The 26,424-nt window shown below is 38.1% G+C and overlaps 1 protein-coding gene across 1 annotated transcript in view; it reads left to right on the top strand.

Annotated features, from left to right (window-relative positions):
• LOC150087031 (uncharacterized) overlaps positions 1–26,424 on the top strand; it is a 346,277-nt gene that overhangs the window by 156,315 nt on the left and 163,538 nt on the right. The window contains exons 6-8 of the mRNA XM_090371763.1: positions 9,113–9,211; positions 9,412–9,510; positions 22,202–22,300. Coding sequence (XP_090227889.1) covers positions 9,113–9,211; positions 9,412–9,510; positions 22,202–22,300 — 297 coding nt within the window. The remainder of the gene's footprint in view (positions 1–9,112; positions 9,212–9,411; positions 9,511–22,201; positions 22,301–26,424) is intronic.

Raw genomic sequence — 26,424 nt, 5'->3', positions numbered from 1 at the left:
GGTCTGTAACCAAGTTACAAAGGAGGTTAGGCAGGCGAAGGCAGATTACGAGAAATCCTTGGCACAGGATGCAAAGAAAAAGAGCACAGAGTTCTTTGCTTATGTAAAATCTAGAAGAAAGGGGATGAATCAGATTGGTCCACTTGATCTTGGTGGTTCAACTGTTGATGATCCTCCTCAGGTAGCTAACAAACTAAATGAATATTTTGCATCGACATTCACACTTGAGGAGTTATTCAGGGAGGGGAATGCCAGAGGTGTATTCAACTCTGGCAGTAAGCTAGATAATCTTGTAATAACTGAGAATAAAGTGGAGAAATTGTCAAAGTTAAACTCAAGAAAGGCACCTGGAGTGGATGGAATCTATCCAGTTATATTAAAGGAAGTGGCAAAGGAAGTAAGCAAGCCCTTAGCCATAATTATGAGAGCTTCCCTGGACTCAGGGGAGGTACCCATGGACTGGACATGTGCAATGTGACCCCAATTCACAAAGGAGGATCAAAGGGGGACACAGGTAATTACAGACCTGTTATTTTAACTTCTCTTCCAGGGAAATTAATGGAGGCACTGATTAAAGAAGCACTGTAGGCTCATCTAGGCAAGACTTCAGTTATAGCTCGAACACAGCATGGGTTTGTAAGGGGAAGTCTTGTCTGACTAATTTGATTGGATACTATGATGTAGTCACAAAATGAACTGGATGCAAAGAATAACTTTGATATCATATATTTGGATCTTAGAAAAGCCTTTGATACTGTTGCACATGGAAAACTGCTGTGCAAATTGGAGCAGTGTGGCATTGGAAGCAAATTGCTGCTATGGATAAAGGGATGGTTGAGTGGGAGAAGACAGAGAGTGGTAATCAATGGACTAATGTTATTAATGGAGTCCCTCAAGGTTTTGTGTTGGGTCCATTATTGTTTTCTTATTTATAAATGATATTGATGATGGTATATGAGGCTTAATTTCTAAGTTTGCAGACAGTCTGAAGGTTGGCATGGTTGTTAATGACACTAATGACAGTACACTGGTGAGTCATTTACGGGTGAGTCATGATTTAATCCGTTGTGGAACCTGTGGAATGTTTTCCAAGGTCGACCTGGTGACTAATCCTACCTCACCTGGGGATTCTTTTCTTTGTGATCGATGTAAGGAGTGCACCGATCTTAAATTACAATTTGGTGCACTGATGGAACAATTTGAGTCCCTGAAAAAACGAGTGCTTGCCCTCGAAAATAATGCTTCTGGGAGCTCGTCAGGGACTCAAAACTCCAGCAATCTACCAAGTGATGCACACCCGATTCGAGCCTCAAAACAGAAAAACCAAGTGCAAACTACCCTAGTTAGAAAGGACATTGTTTTATTAGGAGACTCCATTGTCAGGGAAACGGGGAATATTTTTTGTAATAAAGATAGGTGGAGCAGAACCAGGGTATGTCTGCCGGGAGCAACTATTGATGATGTCACCAACAGACTGTCAGATTTTAAAGGGGGTAAAGAAAATATTATTATTCATGTGGGGACAAACGATATTAAACGTACACGATCTGACGATTTGTTGGAAAAATACAGGACCATGCTGAGGAAATGTCGCGAGCTAGGCCATAATGTCTATGTGTCTGCAATTCTGCCCAGACACGATAGGAGGGATTATATGTTAAGAGCCTTGTGGATTAACTCAAGACTTGAAGGAATCTGCAAGGCTTTAGGGGGTAAATTTCTATCAGCATGGCCCACACTTGTAGGTAGAAGGAATTTGTTTTGTAGAGACGGGATACACTTAAACAAAGGTGGTGCAAAAGTTTTTGCCAGTATTATTGAGGATACCTTAAAGGCTCAGGGAAACTGCTAGTTAGGGGGGATGTGGGCAATACTGACACGCGTTTATCTGATAATATTGGTCAATGTAACTCTTGCACATACCTTAAGAGTTCTTATCTGTTACCCCAACTGGACGTATTATCTAGATGTTCTAGGGGCAAAGACGTTTCACGTGAGCAGGTAGCTAATATCAGGGAAGAGAGCCTAAAAAACTTCAAGGGTTGTGTTAGGGTTGTTAAATATACAAGAACAGTAAATCTTAATTGTTTATACAGTAACGTTAGAAGTGTCGTCAATAAAATGAGCGAATTCGAACTGCTGGTTAAAACAAGTAACGCGGACATAATAGGGCTTACGGAGACGTGGTGCCACCCGGAAATTGGGGATGATGAGTTTCAGTACGGCTTGTATAATGTATTTAGGAAGGATAGAGTAGATAGAAGGGGTGGTGGGGTAATGCTTCTTATTAGAAGCAGCCTGGGTGCGACGATAGCTTTCCCAGATTCAGACATTTCACATGCTAGTATAGAGTCTGTATGGTGTGAGATAGTTGGAAACAAAGGTACAATGCGAGTAGGCGTAATCTACAGACCAGGTGATTGTGAAGACTATGACAAAAGCCTCTACATGCAAATGGAATGGGCAAGTAAGCGTCAATGCCTTATTATGGGTGATTTCAATTTGCCTCTAATTGATTGGAGTAAATGGGAAGGAAACTCGACATGGGGAACAAAATTTTTAAATCAACTAGATGACTGTTATTTGTATCAACATGTCAGGGAAAGTACTAGAGAAAAGAATATCCTAGACCTCATCATCACACATGAATCAGATGACATAACAGGGCTGACAGTAGAGGAACCAGTAGCAGGAAGTGATCACGGAGTTCTACGGTGGATGATGACGAGAGAGGTAGCAGAAGTAAAAGGCAAAGGAATGGGTTTTAATTTCAGAAAAGGAAATTACGATGCCTTAAGGTACTACATGGCCTCTATTAACTGGGTAGATATCGCGCAGAGAATGAATACAATTGAACTGTGGTACGCTTTTAAAACATTAATCACAGATGCCTTGAATGCGTATATACCATTAAAAAAATACTCCACGAGAAGGGTTCCAAGTTGGATGAATAGTGAAGTTGCCACATTGCTTGAGCAGAAAAAGGTGGCATGTAAACGTTACAGAGCAATAAAAAGTACTGAAGCCTATAACAGCTACAAGGTGGTGTGTAATAGAGCCACAGAAAAGGTTCGACAGGCAAAGGCAGTTTATGAGAAATCACTAGCAAACAGAGCAAAGAGGGGGGATAAAGAATTCTTCACATATATAAATGCCAAGAAGAGCAGGACAAACCAGATCGGACCTTTACGTAAGGGAAAGGGGATAGTAATAAATACACCAGCTGCCGTTGCAGATGAACTCAACAGTTATTTTGCATCGATATTTACAAATGAAAAACCTTTTGTGGCAATGGGAAATTGTGAGAGCGAAGTTAAAAAATATGTAATTAATGATATTGAAATTTCGCAAGATTATTTAATGAAAAAACTTTCAAGCCTACAGACTAGTAAGGCTCCTGGAGTTGATGGAATATACCCTATAATCTTGAGAGAGGCGGCAAGCGAGTGCATTGAACCACTGAGGCTGGTTATGCGAGCATCACTAGACTCTGGGGAGATTCCCTTGGATTGGAAAAGTGCAAATGTATCTCCCATACATAAGGGTGGCTCTAAAAGTGAAGTGGGAAATTATCGACCTGTCAGTCTGACTTCAGTAGTAGGGAAAATCACGGAGGCATTGATCAAGGGTGGAATTCAGGATCATTTGGATAGAATTGAAATTCTCAAGGATACTCAGCATGGTTTTGTAAAGGGAAAATCATGTTTAACAAATCTGGTTCGCTATTTCGAAAGGGTCACTCACGAGCTGGATTTAGGGAATAATTTCGACATTGTTTATTTAGATTTCAGCAAAGCTTTTGACTCAGTCCCACATGAGCGGTTGCTTTATAAGCTGGAACAGGTTGGAATCACTGGGAAAATCCTTAGATGGATAGAAGGATGGCTTCAGGGCAGGAGGCAGAGGGTTGTGATAAATGGCTATTCCTCAGATTGGGTTGATGTAAGAAGTGGGGTTCCCCAAGGATCAGTATTAGGACCACTGTTGTTTTTAATTTTCATAAACGACATTGATGAAGGGATAGAGGGCGTGATGTCTAAATTTGCAGATGATGTTAAAATTGGTAGAGTAGTTAATGATCACTGTCAAGCTGAGCTTCTTCAGAGAGACCTAGATAGACTTCAAGAATGGTCAGAAAAATGGCAGCTGTGCTTTAATCCAACAAAGTGTAAGGTATTACACCTGGGAAACAGTAATCCCAAAATAACTTATTCACTTGGTGGAGTTCAACTAAACCCAGTACTGGAGGAAAGGGACTTGGGTGTTACGATACAGTCAGACATGAAATTCTCTGAGCATTGTAAACAGGTTGCAAGGAAGGCCCATGGTGTCCTATCGATGATCTATCGAACTTTTGCAAGTAGAGATAGGGACGTGATAATCCCATTATATAAGGCCTATGTTAGACCACACTTGGAATACTGTGTTCAAGTATGGAGACCGCACCTAAAGAAAGACATCGAGCTTCTTGAAAGGGTGCAAAGAAGGGTAACTCGCCTGGTGAGATCGGCAAAAGGGCGTCCTTATGAAGAAAGACTTCGAATATGTGGGTTGCAGAGTTTGGAAACTAGACACCTTAGAGGAGATTTGATTGAGGTGTTTAAGGCTCTGAGAGGCATCAGTAAAATGAATGAGGACAAAATTTTCAAGATTATAAATGATGCTAGAACTAGGGGACATAAATTCAAGTTACGCGGGGAAATGTTTAGATTGGACTGCAGGAAGTTTTATTTTAGCCAGCGAGTTATAAATTACTGGAATAAATTGCCTTCATGGGTGGTAGAGGCCGACAGTTTGGGGAAATTCAAAGGTCATCTGGATAGTACTTTCGGGTAAGGGAAGCGCATAGGATGATAGGATTAATTTCCTTTTTATTTAATTTTTAATTTCATTTTATTATTTTTATTTATTTATTAATTATTATTATTTATTTATTTAATTTTTGTTTTTATCATTGTTTTGTTCGGATTTTTTTTGGCTGGTGCAGCATAAGCCATAGGCTTTCTTGCACCATACGGTCGTTACTAATACTAATACTAATACACTGCTGCATCAGGATCTAGAAAAGTTGAGCCAATGGGCTGAGAGGTGGCAAATGAAGTTTAACATTGACAAATGTAAATTACTACATATGGGAAGCAGTAATCCCAGAGTAACGTATCAACTCTGTGGTACCACACTGACAGTGGTAGAGAATGAAAAGGACCTGGGGGTAATTGTGCAGGCAGATATGAAGTTTTCTGAGCAGTGAAGACGGTCTGCAAGAGTAGCTCATGGTGTCTTGTCAATGAGATACAGGGATTTTTCTAGCAGGGATAAGGTTGTTGTTGTTGTTGTTTTTGGATTTTAGGAGCATTAGCAACTAAGGCCATATTGCTCCGGGGATATGCGGTAGTCATTCCCTGACCTTTCCGCATCCTCTGTATTTGGTAGGCACGGGCTCGAACCCCGGTCTAATCAAGAAGCGTGTGCTACGCACTGCTGCTCCTGCCCACTTGGCTACGGAGGCGCCGCAGGGATAAGGAGGTGATTATCCCCTTGTATAAGGCAATCGTCAGGCTACACCTTGAGTACTCTATACATGTCTGGAGGCCTCATTTTAAGAAGGATGTAGAGCTATTGGGACGAGTACAGAGAAGGGCAACAAGATTAGTGAATGGAACAAAGGTTTGCTCTTACGAAGAAAGACTTAAGTTTTGCAAATTACAGTGTCTGGAGACTAGGCACCTGTGAGGTGATTTGATTGAGGTGTATAAAGCCTTGCGGATGGGATTCTTTCTCTTGCTCAGAATAATCACCTGAGGGAGGATAAATTCAAATTGAGGAAAGACGTTTGTAAAATAGATGTGTGGAAGTTTGCCTTTAGCCAGCGTGTGGTTGATTGGTGGAACAAACTTCCATCTGTCGTAGAAGTTGATAGCTTAAATAGGTTCAAGGCAGAACTTGACAAACATTTGGAGCGAGTGGATGGGTGAAATAAGGGGTTGTTTTTTTTTGGCTGATGCTATATAAACTTGCTTTCTTGCATCATGTACCTTTGCTGATGCTAATATGGGTAGCAGTAACCCCAGAGAAATGTACAAACTGGGTTGTGGTACACTCAAGTTAGTGGAGAATGAATGAGATCTGGGAGTAATTGTGCAGTCAGATATGAAGTTTTCTGAACAGTGCAGATAGGCTGCCAGAGTAGGTAATGGGGTCTTGTCAGTGATATACAATAATTTTTGTAGCAGCAATAAGGAGGTGATTATCCCCTTGTATAAGGCAATAGTCAGGTTACACCTTGAGTATTGTGTACATGTCTGGAATCCTCATTTTAGGAAGGATGTAGAGTATGTAGATTCTAGAATGGGTACAGAGAAGGGCAAACTTGTTTTCTCTTCTCTGTACTGGCAAGGGAAACAAAGGGGTGCGCTTACGAAGAGAGGCTTAATTCCTGCAAATTGCAGCATCTGGAGACTAGGCACCTGCAGGGTGATCTGATTGAGGTGTATAAGGCCTTGAATGGATTGTGCATGCTCAATGCTGATAGGATTCTTTATCTTGCTCAGATTACAAACCTTAGGAGGCGGAAATTGAGGAAAGATAGTTGTCGAATAGATGTGTGGAAATTTGCCTTTAACCATCGGCTAGTTGATTGCTGAAACAAACTTCCATCTGTCATTGTGGAAGTTGATAGCTTGAATAAATTCAAGGAAGAATTGGACAAACATTTGGAGTAAATGGATGTGTGAAATGGGAATTTTTTTGGCTGATGCTGTATAACCTTGCTTTCTTGCATCATATGCCTCTACTAATGCTAATACTAATTATATCTATAACATGAGGTATTCTACTTTGATCTTACCATCAGGTAGTTAAGAGTTAAGTAGTAATACTATTTTCGATAGCCCCAGAGGTAGCACCACATGAAGAAGCAGTGAAATTAATAGGAGTAATCCCAACAAAGACAAGATAGCTGCCCTAATGGTTTTCTGTGGAGGATTTTAATACTATATGTATCTCTGTTTCCCGGTACAAATCTTTAAACACCATATCATCTAGATAGGGACTTAAATCTCTTTCCAATGGGCATTGTATAAATAACAAAAAAGTATTTATAACCTGGAACAGGTTGGAATCACAGAAAAAATCCTTAGATGGAAAACTGGATGGCTTCAGGTCAGGAGGCAGAGGGTTGTGATAAATGGTTATTCCTCAGATTGGAAGAAGCATGGATGTAAGAAGCGTGGTTCCCCAAGGATCTATATTAGGACCACTGCTGTTTTTGATTTTCATAAATGAAATCGATGAAGGGATAGAGGGTGTGATGTCTAAATTTGCAGAAGATGTAAAGATTGGTAGAGTAGTTAATGATCGCCATCAAGCAGAACTTCTTCAGAGTGACCTAAAGGGATGGTCAAAAAAATGGCAGCTACGCTTTAATTTGACAAAGTGTAAGGTATTATACCTGGGGAACAGTAACCCCAAAATAACTTATACACTTGGTGGAATTGAACTAAAGCCAGTAGTGGAGGAAAGAGACTTGGGTGTTACGGTATTGTCAGACATGAAGTTTTCCAAGCATTGTAGACGGATTACAAGTAAGGCCCATGGTGTCCTATCGATAATTTATCGAACAATTGCTAGTAGAGATAAGGATGTCATAATCCCATTATATAACCCATTTGTTAGACAACACTTGGAATACTGTGTTCAAGTATGGAGACTGCACCTAAAGAAAGACATTGTGCTCTTGAAAGGGTCCAAAGATGTAACTCACCTGGTGAGATCGGCAAATGGGCATCGATATGAGGAAGACTTCGCATATGTGGTTGCAGAGCTTGAAAACTAGGTGTCTTAGAGGAGACTTGATTGATGTGTTTAAGGCTCTGAGAGGCATAAGTAAAATGAATGAGGATGAAAAAATGTTCATGGTTATAAATGATTCTAGAACTAGGGACCATAATTTAAAGTTATGGGGAGATGTTTAGACTGAATTGCAGGAAGTTTTATTTTAGCCAGCAAGTTATAAATTACTGGATTAAGTTACTTACATGGGTGGTAAAGGCTGACAGTTTAGGAAAATTCAAAGTTCAGCTGGATAATTATCTACAGGAGGAGGGAAACACATAGGTTGTCTATTTCCTTTTCTCTTATTAATTATTTATTGTTTTAGCATTTTCTTATTATTATTTTATTTTTATTATTATTTTTTATTTATTTATTTATTATTATTTTATTTTTATTATTATTTTTTATTTATTTATTTATTATTATTTTATTTTTATTATTATTTTTTATTTATTTATTTATTATTATTTTATTTTTATTATTATTTTTATTTATTTATTTATTTATTATTATTATTATTTTATTTTTTTATTTATTTTTGCTGGTGCAGCATAAGCCATAGGCTTCCTTGCACCATGTGGCCATTGCTAATACTAATACTAAATGCAAAAGTTATTAATAGGTCACACACACAGTCCTGTCTGCTTCCCTCCCTTGCCAACCCTTATCCTTCTTCTGGTGGGGCACAGGCCTTCCTCACTTAACATCCTGAGGTCACCTTCTTTATCGTCCCCATACTTCTGTCTTTTCCCCCCAGTCTTCAATCTTCCCTCTGACTGCCTAATATGCCAGCGTATTAGGCACACAAACTGCAAAAACTTAATTTTGTCCAAATTAAACCACATAAACCTTATTTGGCTTTTCTAATTTCAGCACTCATCCTTACCAAGTGGGCCCTAGTCACTGAAATCTCATGTAACTAGGTGGCAGGGCCTGCCAGAATAAAAATTTCAAACTACTGGGTACCTGGTCTGCTTCCACGGGGCCAAGTGTGGGCAATGTTGGGCCTTAGCAGGGGTCCATCAGCTAAATGGCTAGATGAACAACAATACACAACACTACACGTATACAAAATCTACACACTTTTAAATCTCTGGCCTTCCCAGCAAACTGGTACACAAGCAATGTGGAGATGGGGAAAACCCCTGGTGCCGCTAAACATCAATACACACACACACACACACACACACACACACACACACACACACACACACACACACACAAAATTTATGAAAACAAGCTATTAATTCCTAATACAAAATCTTTCTTTGTCAATTAGAATGGACAAACAGCATTGCACGTGGCTGCTACCAATAATAATATGGAGATAGTGGAACGACTGGTCCAGGCTGGAGCTGATGTCAGTATTAAAGACAAGGTAAAAATTTATTTTTCATTCTATAAATTATGATGAAATGCAAAACAGAACTTTACTATTCTTATATTTGAAAGATGTTAACCAAATTATATTAGCATTTAGTGTTAAAAGTATAAAATTCAATGTAACATAAATACTTTTTTTTTTCAGTGAGATTATGCATTATCCTTTAAGGTATTTCTTTCTTTTAACTTTTCCAGAGTGGGAAAAATTCTGTCCATATTGCAGCAGTTCGAGGACATCATTTAGTTCTTGTGAGATTATTGAGGGTAGGAGTGGAAGTTGATGATCGTGATGAGGTAAGAATAAATTTTATTCATATGACTGCTACCGCACACTGAATATATTTATTTTTTTAAATTGTAATTAATTTATTTTTGTTCTTTCATTTCACAAAGGAAATTTGAATAATTTCTTGGGATAAGTGCATTCATACAAATGCAAATGTAGGATTAGATCCCAAATTACAAAGCCCCTCCCCCCCAAAAGTATAATGGGTTCATGTTGCTCATTTGGTGAAGTTCACTTTCAACTGAAAATATAAAATATTTGTTGAAGAAATAAATATATAATTATATGAAATAAAGAGACAATATACTGCTTGTATGCACTGTGTGGCCCAAAGTATTTGAACAGACACAGGTAGTTTCAAAAGGGGCTTTTAATTCAAAAAACATGTACATAATAGCCAGTTTTTCTGTACAACAGCCTCAACTATCTAGGTATACTTCTTATCAACTATCAGTATGTGATGGCCAGAATTCACCTCCATTCCTTCTGCGCAACAGCTGCCAGAACCAATTTGGAAGAAGGTTGTTTTGGTCACATCGTGATCAAGTGCTCCAGTTCATTTCACAGTATTCAGTGGGGTTGAAATCCAGAATCTGAGATAGTCAGTCAAACTTTTTGACATCATTGTTCAAAAAACTAGTTTTGTATGACTCTTGCTGTATAACATGGATCGTTATCATGCTGATAATGACAGAGCTAATTTCCTCACTACATCTGCAGTTATGCATTTTCCATGTAGATAGTACATAAATGTACAGAACATTTAAGTAGGTTATGGATTTCATGCTTTCAGGCACACTACCACAATGGACCAAGTGTGAACCTACTGAAACATGGCCATCAGACTGCTTCCACCAAAATTTATGGTCAGGGCAATAGCTCCTGCAAGAAGTGATCTCCACACAGTCTTCATCCAAAGATATTCATCAGAATGAAACTTCATGTAGAGAGATTCATACTCTAATAGTATCTTCTGACACTGTTCTGGACACCACTTAAAATGCTGTTTTGTACAATGGCTATGATATTATTATTATTGCTCTTATATTATTTCTCCCTGATTGGGGATTCCACCTCATGACGGGTATTGCTAGCAAGTACACAGGTTGGTTGTTGTTATGTCTGGTGTTACTGTTGGTCGAGGAACTCTCTGACTATCCTACAGGTGTTCAGGACTGCAGATTTCTGGAGTTTCTCGCTGGGAGACCTATTGCTGCTAGGCTGTTATGTAGGGTCTTTGGCACCATACCTGTGATTGATACGATGATCGAGATGGTCGTTTCTTGTTGCATATGCCACATCTCTTTGATCTCCTGTCTCAAGTTAGTGTACTTCCTGATTTTTTCCCCATGGGTTTTCTGCAGGTTGCCAGTGTTGGGTACCACTATACCAATCAGTTAGGTAGTCTTTTCCTTCTTGTCCCCAAGGGTTATGTCCAGTCTGTTGTGTGGGATTGTCCTATCCGTTATTATGGCACGGTCCCAGTACAGCTTGTGGGTTGGGGTCTCTAGCTGCCTGGGGTTCGTACTTGTATTATGGTACACTTTCTTCGATCAACTGGTATTTCCTTGCTAGCTTCTGATGTATTATCCTGGCTACATGGTCGTGTCTACGAGTGTACTCAGTCTGGGTGATCACCTTGCATCCCGCAGTGATGTGTTGGATCGTTTCTGAGGCCAGGTGGCACTGTCAACATGTGTCATCGAACACTCCGGGCTCCTTGGCGATGTATTTTCTATAGTTCCTGGTGTTGATTACCTGGTCTTGGATGGCGAGCACGAATCCTTCAATCTCAGAGAAGAGCATGCCGCTTGTGAGCCATGCATTGGAAGCAGTTTTATCTATGTGATCCTGATGGAGATCATTGTAGTGTCTGCCGTGGAGTGTCCTCTGTGCCCATCTTTCTACCTTTGTTTGTGCCTCCTGGTTGGGGGGGATACTTCTCGCTTAGGTTGAGTTGAGTTTACCGCTTGTCTATCTTCCTTATGGCCTGTTGGAGTGCTGCTGTGTGTTTCTGGAAGTAATCTTTCACCTTTATTATTATTATTATTATTTTAGCCAATTGGTGGAAGGAAGCCCGAGGCTTTTGCTGCACCAGCCAAAAAAAATTTCTTAGTGTGAGAGAGAGAGAGAGAGAGAGGGGGGGGGAAACAAGAGCCAGAAATAGCAGGAAATCACCAAGAAAGAGAAGAATGATGATATCTGACTCAGGTCCCTGGTTTTGGTTATTATTTACAAACCATTTGCTAAATCAATTATTTTTTGTAATACTTCATATTTCAAAATACAATAGTAATAAACTTGCGTATTAGGCATACAATTAAATTGTATGCCTAATTACACTTAATTTCGTATAAACTGTGATCATATTCAGCTGCTCTAACATCAAATTCAATGTTATGCAGTGTCTTAGATTGTTGACATACTGACTGATGATACTGTGGCCTAGTGGCCTATTGTGTGATGTTTTCTACAGAAACAGTGACGTGTAAAATAACAATAAACCTCTTATTGCCAGATGATTTCCTTGAGTTTTTGAGGCTGTCAAGATCTTTTTTTTTTTTTTTTTTTTTTTTTTGCTGCTGTCTCTTTAAATGATGTCTACCTCAGTGAATTTTGGAAGGGTGAGATGAGTTGCAGTTTTGTGCACAGAATTGGCTACTAATGTGGCATCCAAGCACCATCCCACATTAAAAGTCTGTTAGATTTGATCCACTACCCATAGTGACTAATAATATACAGTTGCTGTGCAGAAACAATAACAAGATTTTTACTGGTATGTTTGAGCTGATACATGATTCAAAAGGGACTGTATAGAATTTTTGTATTTTTGTGGAAGGATGGCTGAATACTTTTGGTTGCATAGCATATTTAATGAAAATAAAACTACAAAAGGTGCTTTATGATAAAATTGTTTTAAATAAATTCCAAAACTAAACGGTTTACATTGTGTTGAAATTTTCTCTGGAATTTTGTCCTCAGGCAAAATAAAAGGATGATAAATCACTGCTATCAGGTTAGTTATTGCACATAGCTAAAACAGATTAATAAGATTAATATAAAATAGAAATAAGATTAATACAAAGTGTCCCTTTGTATTAATCTTTTCAGCATTAAATTTTTTCATATATATATATATATATATATATATATACATAGGGATAAACATAAGGGTTTTAATAAATTTCATTGACTTTTCCTATTCCATGTACAATACTTTTAATCAGATTTAAAAACTATAAATATAGTGAAACAGAGACTTTTTTTAAATTTTTTTAATGAGAGGAGTTCAAAAAAGATTTGTATCCACCCAGAAGTAGTGATAGAAGGTTGAAACAAACTGTGTATTACACTTTTTCAGCATAGTCACCAGACAAAATCACATTTTTGCCACCTCCCAATACACTTCCGCAAGCCAGTTCTGTAAAAGCCCTTTGATTGTCCTTCACAACATGCCTTGGCAGCAGAAATCACATCATCAGTAGCAGAGTGCTTTCCATGAAGAAGGACTTTAGAGCAGGAAAGAGGAAGAAATCCAAGAGTGCAAGGTTGGGGGAATAAGCACGATGCTGTAAGATTTCAACCCCACATTCATGAGTACCTCACTCCAGCATGCGAGGAATGCACAAGGATTATTGTGGAGCAGACACACACCTTTTGACAGCTTCTCCTGTCTTTTTTCTTTTATAGCAGCACATGGCTTTATAAGGAGGTTGTAATAATACTTTGCCATCACAGTACAGCCCTTTTGAAAGTACAGTAGAGCTTCAGTTATCCAGAATAATTGATGTCAGACTGCCTCCGGATAGCCAAATTTTCCAGATAATCGAACTGGAAAATTTTTCCAGTAAGATTAAATAAATTTAATAAATTTAATTAAATAAATTTAATCTTACCTTACAATTAAATTAAATAAGATTAATTAAATTTTAAAAAATTATAAACCAATCTCGGAAAACAGAAACACCCATCCAGGCATTTTTATACAAAACAGGAAAATTAGAAAGGTTTTTAATTGCTTTCGGTTTTTTCGACTTACCAATGATGAGCACGGACAATCTGTGCATCCCAGTGGCGTTTGCACTCATAGCAATTGTAACTCTCTCTTTTCTCAACTTAAAAAACTTGGTGCGGGCATTTCTCTTTTAGTGGCTAGGGTTTTTTCTCGGTAATGCTTTCCATAATAAGCCTGTCTCATTAACATTTATAAACATTTTCTTTCTCATGATTTCTCGTAATTTGCTATAACTGAAGCAAACTTACTTTTCAAAGGAGACACCATTGCCAATTTGTCTGCAGAAAGTTTCTCGCCTTAAATATATAGTTCATGTATACCGTGAACTATATATTTAAGTGTCTCAGTTTAAAGTTTTTCAGCCAACCTGTGCTTGCCTTAAAATCTTCATTACCTATTAATTTTCGATTAAAATGCAATACTTTTTCACACAACATTGGGCCAGACACTGGTTCACCTAAACTTTGCTCTGAAGAAAACAAAAAAATAAAGTGAGTGCATTCTCTAAACTTTGCTCTGAAGAAAACAAAAAAATAAAGTGAGTGCATTCTCTAATTCCCTTAAGTCCATTATAATTTGCTCATTTCTAAAAAAATGACTATCCAGTTACACATACACACTACTTGGACTCCTTCCAGTCATTATCTGGCAGAGTGTGGAGGCAATGAGATTATACACTAGCTGATCCTGAAGTCTCCTATAGAAATACCAACCAGTAGAGTATCCTTACCATATAGTGGGCAATTTAACATGGGGAACCCAAGTTCTTCATTACTGCATTCACAGTTTATATTTTTGCTTAAGTATTAGTTAAGAGGGTTAGTTAATAACTAACTTTCTGATTAATAGGGAACTTGAAATATTACTAATGTTTTAGATTTTTGTTCCTTTTAATATTGTTTAAATGTGAGAGATGTAATTTTCAACGTCCCTTGCCTTTAAACTGAATATTTCCCACATCTAAAGTCAGGCCTGGCTTACAGGCTTGACTGTTGTTGTCGGAAATATTACATATGGAAAATGCTTTGAAAGCTCCAAATTCAGATTAATGAACACGTTCAACACACAAAGCAAAGTGTGTGGACATTGCCCAAAGTGAAGTGGCATTTTATGCCATCTTTAAGCAATGTACTTTCTTCATCCCAAAGGATCCAAAATGCTAAATGTTGCACACCAGCAAAAGAGGAACGAATTAAAGAAGTGTTTCACATCCAAAAAAATTAACAAAAAACAGTTAATAGAAAGTTTGGCATAGTCACTCCCCCCCCATCTTTCCTGGATAACTGTCTTCCATAGTGACGATGATTGATCCAGCAATAGACACCATGTCACCTGAGAAGAACCACATGTTAACTCTACACATCACAGTATTTAAGGAGGCCATCATTCTACCAAATGAACAGTATGTCACAATAAATAATTTCATATGACAGCCAGAGTGGACCAAAAGTCTGTAATCATAACATCACAGCCAGAGAAGAGAATGAGTCATGTGACTTTCCTCCCCTCCCTCTTTGATTGGCATGGATTACATCAAAGAGAACCAGTCAGCTTCTTGGTTCCCTCAGCATCCAATCAAGAACACAACCTCTAATCTCCTGACTCCTGCCTCAGGACTATTTCTTCCTTATCTCCTTATTCTCTTTAGATGCTTTGTATCCAGCAAGGTGTAACTGGAGGATTTTGCATTATGTAGATATCAAAACAAGTATTTTTTTTCTTTAATTATTTATACACAGAGGAAGGAAGGTTCCTAAATGTTTGGAGTGGTGTAACATACAGTGATTAATTAAATTTTTAAAATTATTTTCACAAAATGCAGTGTGTGTTTCATCATCACGTCCTTAATTTTTTTTAAAATGAAAATCCCAAACACAAGAGGTATTAAAGCCTATAGTACTTAGTACAGTGCATGAGTTAAAGGTTGAGAAGATAAAAGAAAATACTTGTTGACATTCAACTTCAACTTCTTTAGATTGTAATTTTTAGGAGATACGAATGAAAGAAGGTTGTTCCTGAAAACAGAAGTTGAATGAATAAATGAGGAAGAAAGTTGGAAAAAGGATGTTGACTGGTTGCTACACATGTTTGGACTGCTTTGGAAGAGCGAGCAGGAATTATAGAAGCCAATTCAGAAGAACAGTACCCATGGAAGTATCTATAGAAAAGGCATGCAGCAGAAGCAGAACTTCTGTGAGACACAGAGTGGAGAGACTCTGTTAGAGATGGGTCATTAATTAACCTAACTGGCCTCTTTTGAATGGTATCTAGAGGCCTGCGAGAGGTTTTGGGAGCATCACCCCAAATGTAGGGACAATATTCCATGGTAGAACGGATTTGCGAGTTGTACAGAGTGAACAGCTGTTTGGAAGAAAAGTAATGCTGAGAGTGAAAGAGTAAACCGGTTTCCAGTTTTTTAGATGCAGAGGAAGCAATATTTGTAATGTGCTTATGCCAAGAGAGATTAGAAGTCAGGGTAATCTTCAAAGGGATTTATGACCTTTCCTATAAATTAGGTATCATGGAAGATAAGCATAGGAGCAGCAGAATTCTTTTTGTGAGATATAAGACAGGACTGAGTTTTATAAAGATTTAAATCAACTAAGTTATCTTTATCCCACTGGAGAATTACCTGGAGATCAGCATTTAAGGAAGTTGAAACTGTTTGAACAGTGCAAGGTTTCTCAAACTGGAAGGTGGAATGCAATGTGCTATCATCAGCAAAACTATGTATAAGATTTCTGGTCAATGGAAGAAGGTCATTAATATACAAGAGGAAAAGAGTGGGAGAAAGAAAGAACTGAACTCTGGGGAACCCCAGCATTAGTGGAGAAGTTAGAAGGTAGAGAACCATCACCAGCAGTGAGTGGTCAAAGAGAAAACTGGATTCCTAATTACCAAAACACTGTTGGCAAACCATAAGATGGAAGCTTATTTAGAAGACCTTTATGCCAAAAACAATCAAAAGCCTTTGAAATGTCAAGAGCAACTTCTTGAGTTTCACCAAACCTTTCCATTGAATTTGGCCATAGATGGGTAACATAAGCCAGAATATCACAGTGGATCGACGCTGACCCAATATCGCTAGTAATCCATTATTGGCGATAGTTGGTCAGATGGAAGATTTCTAGATAGTTTAAGAGTTGGCAGTTAATTGATTTTTCCATTGCTTTGGAAAGAATAGAAGTAATCTCAATGGGACGATAATTGGATGGAAGGGATTTATCATCCCAAACCATTCCCAGTACACTCCATTCAATGGAGTGTACTGGGAATTCAATTCAATTCAAATTCAATTCCATTGAATGGAGTGTACTAGGAATGGTTTGAGATGATTTACCAAGATCATTAATATGTGAGTTAGAAGAAAAATAGGAAGCTAGCAGGTGAGCTTTATCTTTTGCTGATGTGGCAACAGAACCATCTGATTTTGACAGAGGTGAGACTAGAGATGGGCAAAAATTGTGGCCAATAGCTTCGGCAAGGGACCAGAATGCTCAGTTACCATTTGGACAAGAAGCAAGTTTTCTACTAGTTTGGACTGATTAATAACTGCTTTAAAAAATATAAATAATACTTGATAATAATTTTTATTATTAATCAATGTTGCTTATAAAAACGTAGTACTGGAAATATTGTATAATAAAAATTCAGAAATATTATACAATTTCAGAGAATATAGGCATAGTGGTTCATATTAAAAATATTATGTTGAAAGGGGCTCGCAATTCAATAAAGGTTGGGAACCACTGCTCTATGCTAACTTGAGATATCACTTTTATTTTCCTAAAATAAATGTATATCCTTTCACCCAAGGATATCAATTTTTAAGAAACACAGTTTGTTATCTAATTTTAGGAAATTCTGGATTAGTTATAAAAATAAAAAATATTATTTATAATTTTTCATCATTTACTATTTTTTATTAAATTCTGAGAACTGAGACTTTTTAGCCATATTAGCATATATGCGTAAAGAACTATTGTCTTTACCACATTTGTCTACATCAGCATTTAACATATTCAATCTATTCAAAGCCTAAACACACCTCAATCAGATCTCCTCAGAGGTATCTAGTTTCCAGATGCTACAGTTTGCAGAACTGATGCCGTTCCTTGTTAGAGTACCCTTTTGTTCCCCCCCTGATTAGTCTCATTGCCCTTCTCTGTACTTGCTCCAACAGATCAGCATCCTTCCTAAAATGAAGTTTCCAGACCTGAACAATACTCAAGATATGGCCTAACCATTGCCTTATACAATGGGATAACCACCTCCTTATCCCTGCTGGCAAAATTTCTATGCATAATTAAAAAAGAAAATAAAAAACATCACACTTTGCACAGTTCACAGAAAATTATGAGGTTTTATCAGTTATACACTGAAATCCCCCGAGGCTTTTTTTGTTCTCCCTCACCCTCAATGTTGTACCACACATTTGGTATATTATTCTGGAATTGTTGCTATCCATATGCAGTATTTTACATTTGTCAGTGTTAAACTTGAATTGACACTTCTCAGCTCACCTGGCTGATTTTTCTGGATCTTGTTGCAGTAACATATTCTGATTCTTCTTCTTCTTCTTCTTTGGTCCTTAGCTGGCAGCTGGGGGAGGCGGTTGGCCACGCAACCAGTATGCTGCTGTAGGTGCCGCAGGGTTTCGGACTTGCTCTGTGATGTTCTTCCATACCTTACGATCCATGGCTTCAGTCCTGGCCTGGTTAAGGTCGAGACGTCGGCTCTTCAAGTCATCTTCCACTTGCTTGGCCCACGTTTTCCTAGGCGCGGTCCGTTGGATGCTCCATTGGGTGGGTCGTTGTCTCCAAAGGAGTGTGGATGGTATTCTGTTCGTGCCCATTCTACATACGTGGCCAAACCATCTGAGCCTTCGCTTCTGGATTTGGTTGGCAATGGTTGGTTGCTGTTGGCATCTGGCGCGGATGGTATCATTAGTGATGCGGTCGCGAAGAGAGATGCCCAAGATCTGCCGCAGGCATCGCATTTGGAATACCTCAAGTTTGTTCAAATCTAACTTGAGACAAATCCATGTTTCCGATCCGTAAAGAAGAATGGGCAGGATCAAAGTCCGGAAGAGTCGGATTTTAGTCTTTGTGGAAATGTTGGTCCTCTTCCACAGACACCATTTGAGCGAGGCGAATGCAGTGGCCGCCTGTCCAATTCTGCTGTGGATTTCCATGGTGGATGCAACTTTCTTCTCCTGGACCAGCGACCCAAGGTATTTAAAGTCCTGCACTTGCTCGATCTGGACGCCTTCGAGATAGATGGTGGCTTGCGACCCATCTGTTGTCAGGGCCTTTGTCTTACCAGCATTGATCTTCAAACCGTATGGCCGGGCAATGCGGGCAATGTCGTAGAGGATGTCCGTGGCTTCAGCGTCGTTACCGGCAAGGATAGCACTATCATCAGCAAACATCAGGTCAGTCACATAGTGATCCTTGTCATATTGTATGCCCTGTCTGTTTCTGAATGCTTGCCTCATAATGGCGTCGACCACGATGTTGAAAAGCAACGGGGAGGCTACATCCCCTTGGCGGACTCCAGTTTGGATGGTAAATTCCTCAGATAAATCATTCTGGATGCGCACCTGGCTGGTTAAACCGTTGTATGCAGTTTGGAGGAGTGTGATGACTTTTCGAGGTACATGTTCAACCTCTAGTAGTTTCCATAAGGCAGGCCGGTGGACACAGTCGAAAGCAGACTTAAAGTCAATGAAAACAATGACGGTTCGCTGTCCACACCGGATCCTCTCCTCCATCAGCTGACGAATGGCAAAGATTTGATCACAGCATCCTCGCCCGGGTCTAAATCCTGCCTGTTCTTCAAGACTGGTTTGCTCGTGATGTTTTTGCAGTCTTGACTGGATGATCTTCATAAAGACCTTTCCGATGATGGAAAGGAGGCTGATGCCACGGTAGTTCTTGCAGTCCCGGTTATCACCTTTCTTGTGGATCGGTACGATAATAGCTTTCCTCCATGTTAACGGAATTTGTTCAGTGCACCAGATGGTTTTGAGGAGTGAGTGTAGTCGGCGAAGCAGTACATCTCCCCCGGCTTTGATCGCTTCTGTGGTGACTTGGTCCACTCCTGGTGCCCTGCCATTCTTCAGGGATTGTATGGCTGCTTTCACTTCTTCTACTGTAGGCTCAACATCGACCATGGAGACCTCAGGGGGGTCGATCGAGAGTGCTGTTGCTGGCGGTCCCTGAGGTGGGTCGTGATTATACAAAGCTTTGAAGAATTCACTCCACCGTTGCAGGCGTTCGGATGGTGATCGCACGAAGGTCCCATCAGCATTCGTGATGTTGTCACTAGTCAATTTGGTCTTTCCACTCAGACATCTGAGGGTGCGGTAGAGAGTGCGGTACTCGTTTTTGGATGCCGCCACTTCAAGATCGTCTGCCACTTGATATTCTGATTACTGCTATTCACCACCCTGCCAACTTTTGTATCATCTGCTAACTTAGACATTAAGGTTTGTATGCCTTCATCAATATCATTAATAAATTTTGAAAACAACAATGGGCCAACACTGAATTCTGGGTACTTCAGGGTTCAGTGCTGGTCTAACATTAGTCCAAGAAGAGCAGTGTCCATTGATTACCATTCTGTCTTCTTTTGCTTTACCAGCCCTTTTATCCATAACAGTAACTTGTCATAGTTCTGCAATTTGTACAGCAGTGTTTTAAATGCAACAGTGTCAAAAGCTTTTCTGAAATGTAAGTATATAATGTCAAAATTATTTTTTGCATCCAGTTTCTTTGTTACTGCATCCTAGTATCCAGTAATTATTTCTTTTTCTTTTTTTTTTTTTCATGTATATCACATAGGCTATCTATATACTGTAGCTGAAGCACGAGATATTGTTTATTGCTTTGTGCTGACTGGAGGAATATGAATAGCAACTTCTTGAGTTTATGTGGATACATACAAATGAAATGAAATGCTCTTGGTTCACATAGAAAAGTTTGGGTTTTTTTTTTATTATATATTATTATTATTATCAGTTTATTTGTCTAACACCCCTGTACAGACATTATCTAGGAGGGTGGCTAATACAGATATCATACAACAAATTAGATGGCAACATTGAAAATCAGAAAATACATAAGAATAAATAAATCAATTCCGCTTTGTTATGGCAGTATCTGTTCGGCTCGATTTTGAAGTCTCTAAAGAGCTCCAGAGTATTGGCAGGAAACATCTGTCTTAATCCCTCCGTGTGATGTAGAGCACTTCCGAGACTATGAGGGTAGTAGAGCTGAGTCCCACGGCATAGCCTGACTACAAGGTTATCAATTTGTGGGGCATCTAAACTCCCAGTCAAAAGTTGTGCAAGAGTGCTGACGTTACGCATGATGACCATCTGTATCCATGGAGCTACGTTTAAGTTTGTATACAGTATGGATTTTGAAATTGTAAAGGGCTTCCCAGCAATCCACCGGAGCACCCAGTATTCCACACTGAGAAACTTCCTAATATAGGTATTTGGGGCAGAAGACCAAATAATTGAGGCATAGAGGGAAACAGGAACAATACATCTTTGGATGTATTGGGTCACTAGTTGTTGATTCCGAATCCCAGTTATCTCCTATCTTACAGCCCAAATGGCAGCGAGAGTTTTTGTTCTGGTATTCTGAAAGTGCCTTTTAAAGGTAAGGCCCCTCATCCCACATCAATCCAAGGTCAGTGTAGGTGCTGACTTTCTTAATCTGTGCTCCATTTATAAATAACTCAGTTCTATTCTTTATCTTCTTATTTGTTATTGTCAGTTGTACTGACTTGTCAGAGTTAGCCATAAACCTATTTTACCTAAATATAAATGCAGATCATGAAGCTGAACGTTGAGGTGGGAATTGACGTCGGACACAAGGGCGAGTTCGCTAGAGACAACAAAATACTTAATATCATTGGCGTATTAAATAAAACCGATTCTGCAATAGAAAAGGTTCCAGAGCGGCTGCGAAAAGCAAAGCTGATAAAACACCTCCCTGAGGGATTCTCCAAGAGAGGGTGTATTCTGCATGGAATTCTTGATGTTGTACAATTAGGTTTGTTGGCTTCAAAATGGTCTTGATAATCTGTAATAGTTTGTCTTCAATGCGGAAGTAAACTGACAAAATATTTTCAAGAGCAGATAAGGAAACATTTTCAAAAGCTGCCTTAATATCAAGGAATATGATATCATGAATTGTTACTCTTTGTTAATGTGCATGAAAGGTAATGCACTGCGTAACTTAACTAACTTGTTTATAGATAAATACAATGTTATCTTTTCTCAATCTTTTTGCAGTAGCATATTCTGATTACTGTCATTCACTTGAGAAATCAACCAGGAAACCCAAAAATTTCTGAAACTAATAATGATTAATTTCTGAAATTAATGCTACATATTTGATTTCTTATTTAAATAATCTCAGTTAATATTCATTTTTGTCATGTGGTAATGTTGTGATATGTATATTTTATTGAAAAATTATATTACTGTGCATACTGAATCAAGATATTGAAACTTATTTTAACTTATTTTTCCAATAGGAAGGAAAATTAGAATAAGTTTTTATATCAGGGAAGAATCTTTGAACAGATGCAGCAATACTTGAATGACATTTTAAAGATTTTATATCCAGTCCATTCCTTATTATTACTTTTTTTTTCTTTTTTTATAGGAAGGAAAGACAGCACTCCATCTAGCCTCAGAAAATGGCCACCAGGCTGCAACTGAAATACTGTTAGAACATAACTGTGATCCTGGAGCAGAGGATACAGTGGGTATTGCCATTAATAATTTTCTGGCTATGATGTTTCCAATAGTTATTTAATTTTAAAAAGTGCAGAGCATTACCTAGAATATTCACTTATCTATTGAAGTGATGGAAGATCATCTGTACTTACCTGCTAAATAAAATGCATATTAAAGTATTCATATCTAAAGTAATAAAATAAAATTTTCAAGACATATTGTTTGAGTCAATATCCTATTATCTGAATTAATAAGTTAAACTTGTATAGGCACATAGCAACCTATTGCCAAAGTAAACCTAATAATGTAATAATAACCATCAAATAACTCTAGAAGAGTGATCAGAATTGGGAAAAAATTAAAAGGAGGTATGAAGCAGTTAATCGCTAATATCATTGATCACTGATAATTACTCTGATAAATGCGACTGCATTTCAGTCTTGTAAATTATTCAGTTGGTCACCACACCTACAGGTTTCATGTAGCCGAAGCAGCTTTTGCACCACAAACAACAACCACACAATTCTTAGAAAAAAAGAGACAAGAAAGAGGTCAATGAACTCACCATTTCAAGGACTAGGTTAACATAAATGTAAATTAAACACATGTGTAAGTATGCTTTAGTATAGTATGTATATATACACTGGTATCCAAAAGTTTAAGTTCCGTAAAATCTGAAGTATCAAGAATTATATGCAAGGGAAAATTACAACAGAAAGTTAGGTTTCCAGGTATCCAGTGTTTTGTCTCTAAATTTACAAAAGCTAAGTGAGATACAGAAAAGAAGTGTAGTTACAAAGAGATATATTTTCTCAATATAAATTGCCTTGAACATTCAGCAGCAATGTGTTGATGACACATAACATTATTGCTGCACTACTGATGTAACCTCATTATTACTGAGAAAATGTTTTCCTGTAAGATGCTGCAGGAACACATTCGTCACATTGTAGGTTATGAAACAGAAATAAATCTGAAGATGTAAATCAAAGCTATATGGGAGATGCTATTAAATTCTCCATCAATTCTGTCTTGACTAGGGCTTACAATACTGAGATCTGAGGATCACAAATATTGGGATCCTGGTAATTTTTTTCCGATATTCAAATACCGGTTTTGGTACAAAAATACCAGTTTTTCAGTACTAATGTAAAAAAATAATTGGGTGAAGGTAAAGAAAGCCAACACGAGGATGACGAGAAATGTCGGATAACTTACACGGAAAATTAGTTCCCCGATACGGCACTCTAGCGTTGCTCGCTCAGTAAACAGATGGTAGGTGTTATCGGTCTGGAGCAAAGTCGAGAACGATATATTGATTGTCAGGTAGGCATGGCAAACAATGTGCTGATTGGTATGCGAACACAACACATGATAACATCGGGTTAGTATCATTTTAGTAGCACTCAGAAGCACTAATGGTAACTTTCCCTAATGAACGCTTTCCATAATGGTGAAAAAAGGTCAGGTTACCTCCACTTGAATCCCATGGGAGCATGAACCCCTCCTGAAGTGGAGGGGGTAACCTAACCTTTTTTCTTTAGAATCATGTGGACTAGTGCATAAATTGTTTATTAGGAAAATATTATTTTTTTATTACTGTACTTTTATTTTTAAAGACACTCGTGCAGATACACACGTATCATAACGTCAATCAACAACTCAATCAACACCAACAGCTATTCACTATATATATATATATATATATACAGTCGATTACGGTTATTTGGGACACATCGAGACTAGTGCATTTTGGCCCGTTTAAGCGGCTGCCTCAATTATCCGAAGTTTCACATAAAAAAGTTAAAAATACAATGGACCCCACTTTACATTTGGTTCACTTGTACAATCAGATCACGTTATGATGGAGTCACCATAGTAAAGTACTGTTCACTATATGATGTGTAGTGTACGGCACCTCCGTAGCCAGGTGGGAAGGAGCAGCAGTGCATAGCACACGCTTCTTGATTAGACCGGGGTTCGAGCCCATCACCACCAAATACGGAGGATGCGGACATGTCAGAAATGACCACCGCATATCCCGGAGCAATATGGCCTTAGTTGCTAATGCTCTTAAAAACCAAATAACAAACAATAACAACAATATGATGTGTAGTAAGCACGATTTGTGATTACATTTGTGAATTGAATTTTAATTCTATTAAAAAGCAATTCTAATTAGCGAAAATAGGAGGAATATTACCCACAGGCTATAAAAGTAAAGATATATTTACCCTTTATTACCTTACCAATTAAAAAATGAAATGATACATGAAAATCAGAAGAATATACGTGATAATCGGAACAAATTAATACATACTGTAATACGTACTTACTAACTAGTTGACATTTCTGTTCACTGACATTTGTGGGTGGGGGTTAAAATTTAAAACAGTAAAAAGATAAGCAATCAATAACAAAGAACTTGGCACACACAAATTGCAAGTAACACGATACGCGCAAGTGAGAATGCAGTAACAAGTTATGAAGCTATAAAAATAGGAATGAAGAGAAGATTTTGAAAATTAATTTTTTTATATGATTGAAGATTTCAGGGAAGTGTAAACACATTTTGCCATAATAACCCACAGAATTCCAGCTGTCGGCATTATCGCAAATTCAATAAGATTGAGTTTACTATCCATTTATGATAGATTGCACTAACAGAAAAGCCCAATAAACAGGTGACTGCTAATTGTTTTTATTGTTTTATGGTTGTGACCTCCAGAAATCTGACTGAACCACATGGTTCGGTCGGAAACAATCATAGGGTGATTTCCAGTGCTGCGGTTTCCTGCCCGAATTAAACAGCATGTTGGTCTAATTAAGTGAAGTAAACCCTGGCTATTTTCTCAATTGGGTTCTGTTTTTCACTGCGTACTTGTCTGCCACCTAGTGGGTTTTTTAGATTCTGTAGATTCTTAATGCGTGAATGGTCACTGCTAATAATAAGATCAAGAATATTGCTATCTCTTGTTGCCTCTATAACATTCTAGTGTAGAAAACAGTCATTCAGTAAATCTACAAAAGTCTTGCTACTGTGTCAGTGACCAACCCACAAGTTCCAGTCAATATCTGGAAAGCTAAAATCCCTCATTATAAGACATTCCAATTTACTGGCCCACTCTATATATGTCTATACAGTTGTTTGTTATACTCATCACTAGTGCTTTTTTTTTTGTAAAAAAATAGGTGCCGATACTCATTCTTTGCTATCAGGAAAAATTGAAAATTAAAAAGATATGAAAAGTACTCTAAAAATTATTTCCTGATATTGTTACTTTAGCAGTAATTTTTTGGAATAAGAACAACAAATTAAATATACTAACACACAGTTTATTAAGCATAAATTTATTATTCAAGTATATTAAAAAATAAGTAAAAATAATTTCATAATAAATTTTTTATGGAATATTCCAATTTTTATTAAGTTCTCATCCAACACACTATGCCGACTTGTTTTCTTACTGTTTGTGGCTGTTACTGAATGACGTTTCCAAAGCGGCCACAAATCAACATATTTTGCTGGATCAAAGTGTGTTAGCAGTGGGCCTACAATTTTAAGAAATAGTAATGAAGAAATTGTTTATGTTATCAAAAAAGCTCTGTTCGGGCTGATGATTAGATTCATTTGTGAAAATCCTCGTTCACATTCACTTGATGAAACTGGTATCGTACTCAGAGCATTCATAAAATGCTCCAATTCTTCTGAAACCGTCTTGTCAATTAGGGAGGGAGGGGGGGGAGAGAGAGAGAGAGAGAGAGAGAGAGAGAGAGAGAGAGAGAGAGAGAATCTTTACTGCCCTTCATGGTAATAAGGCCAGGGGTTTCCAGCCTCCCACTATTTCTGGGATACTCGAACAATTTACAAAATAAAGAAAGGTAACTATACAAATGAAACATATTTCAATACAAAGGAGAGAACTCCTCACAAGAGGTCTGGTTGAGTTAGCTTAACATCGAGATAAGAGCACCAGCTCAATCAGACAGAAGCAAATGCAAGGTACAGATGAGTCATTGCTGACTAGTCCTGCTAGTCATAATTTTTTTTCTATTATGTCTGGTCAATGGGAAATTTTTTCAGGTTGGCGTCAGATGCCTGGGTTTGCTTGAGCATCTGCTGAGGGAGGAACCTGTTCTAGAGATGGA

Source organism: Mastigoproctus giganteus, chromosome 4 (genome assembly GCF_048544385.1).
Source record: "Mastigoproctus giganteus isolate SK-2022 chromosome 4, ASM4854438v1, whole genome shotgun sequence".
NCBI classification, from domain to species: domain Eukaryota; kingdom Metazoa; phylum Arthropoda; class Arachnida; order Uropygi; family Thelyphonidae; genus Mastigoproctus; species Mastigoproctus giganteus.
Note: the sequence above shows the minus strand (reverse complement) of the source record. Positions and strands in the feature narration are given on the sequence as shown.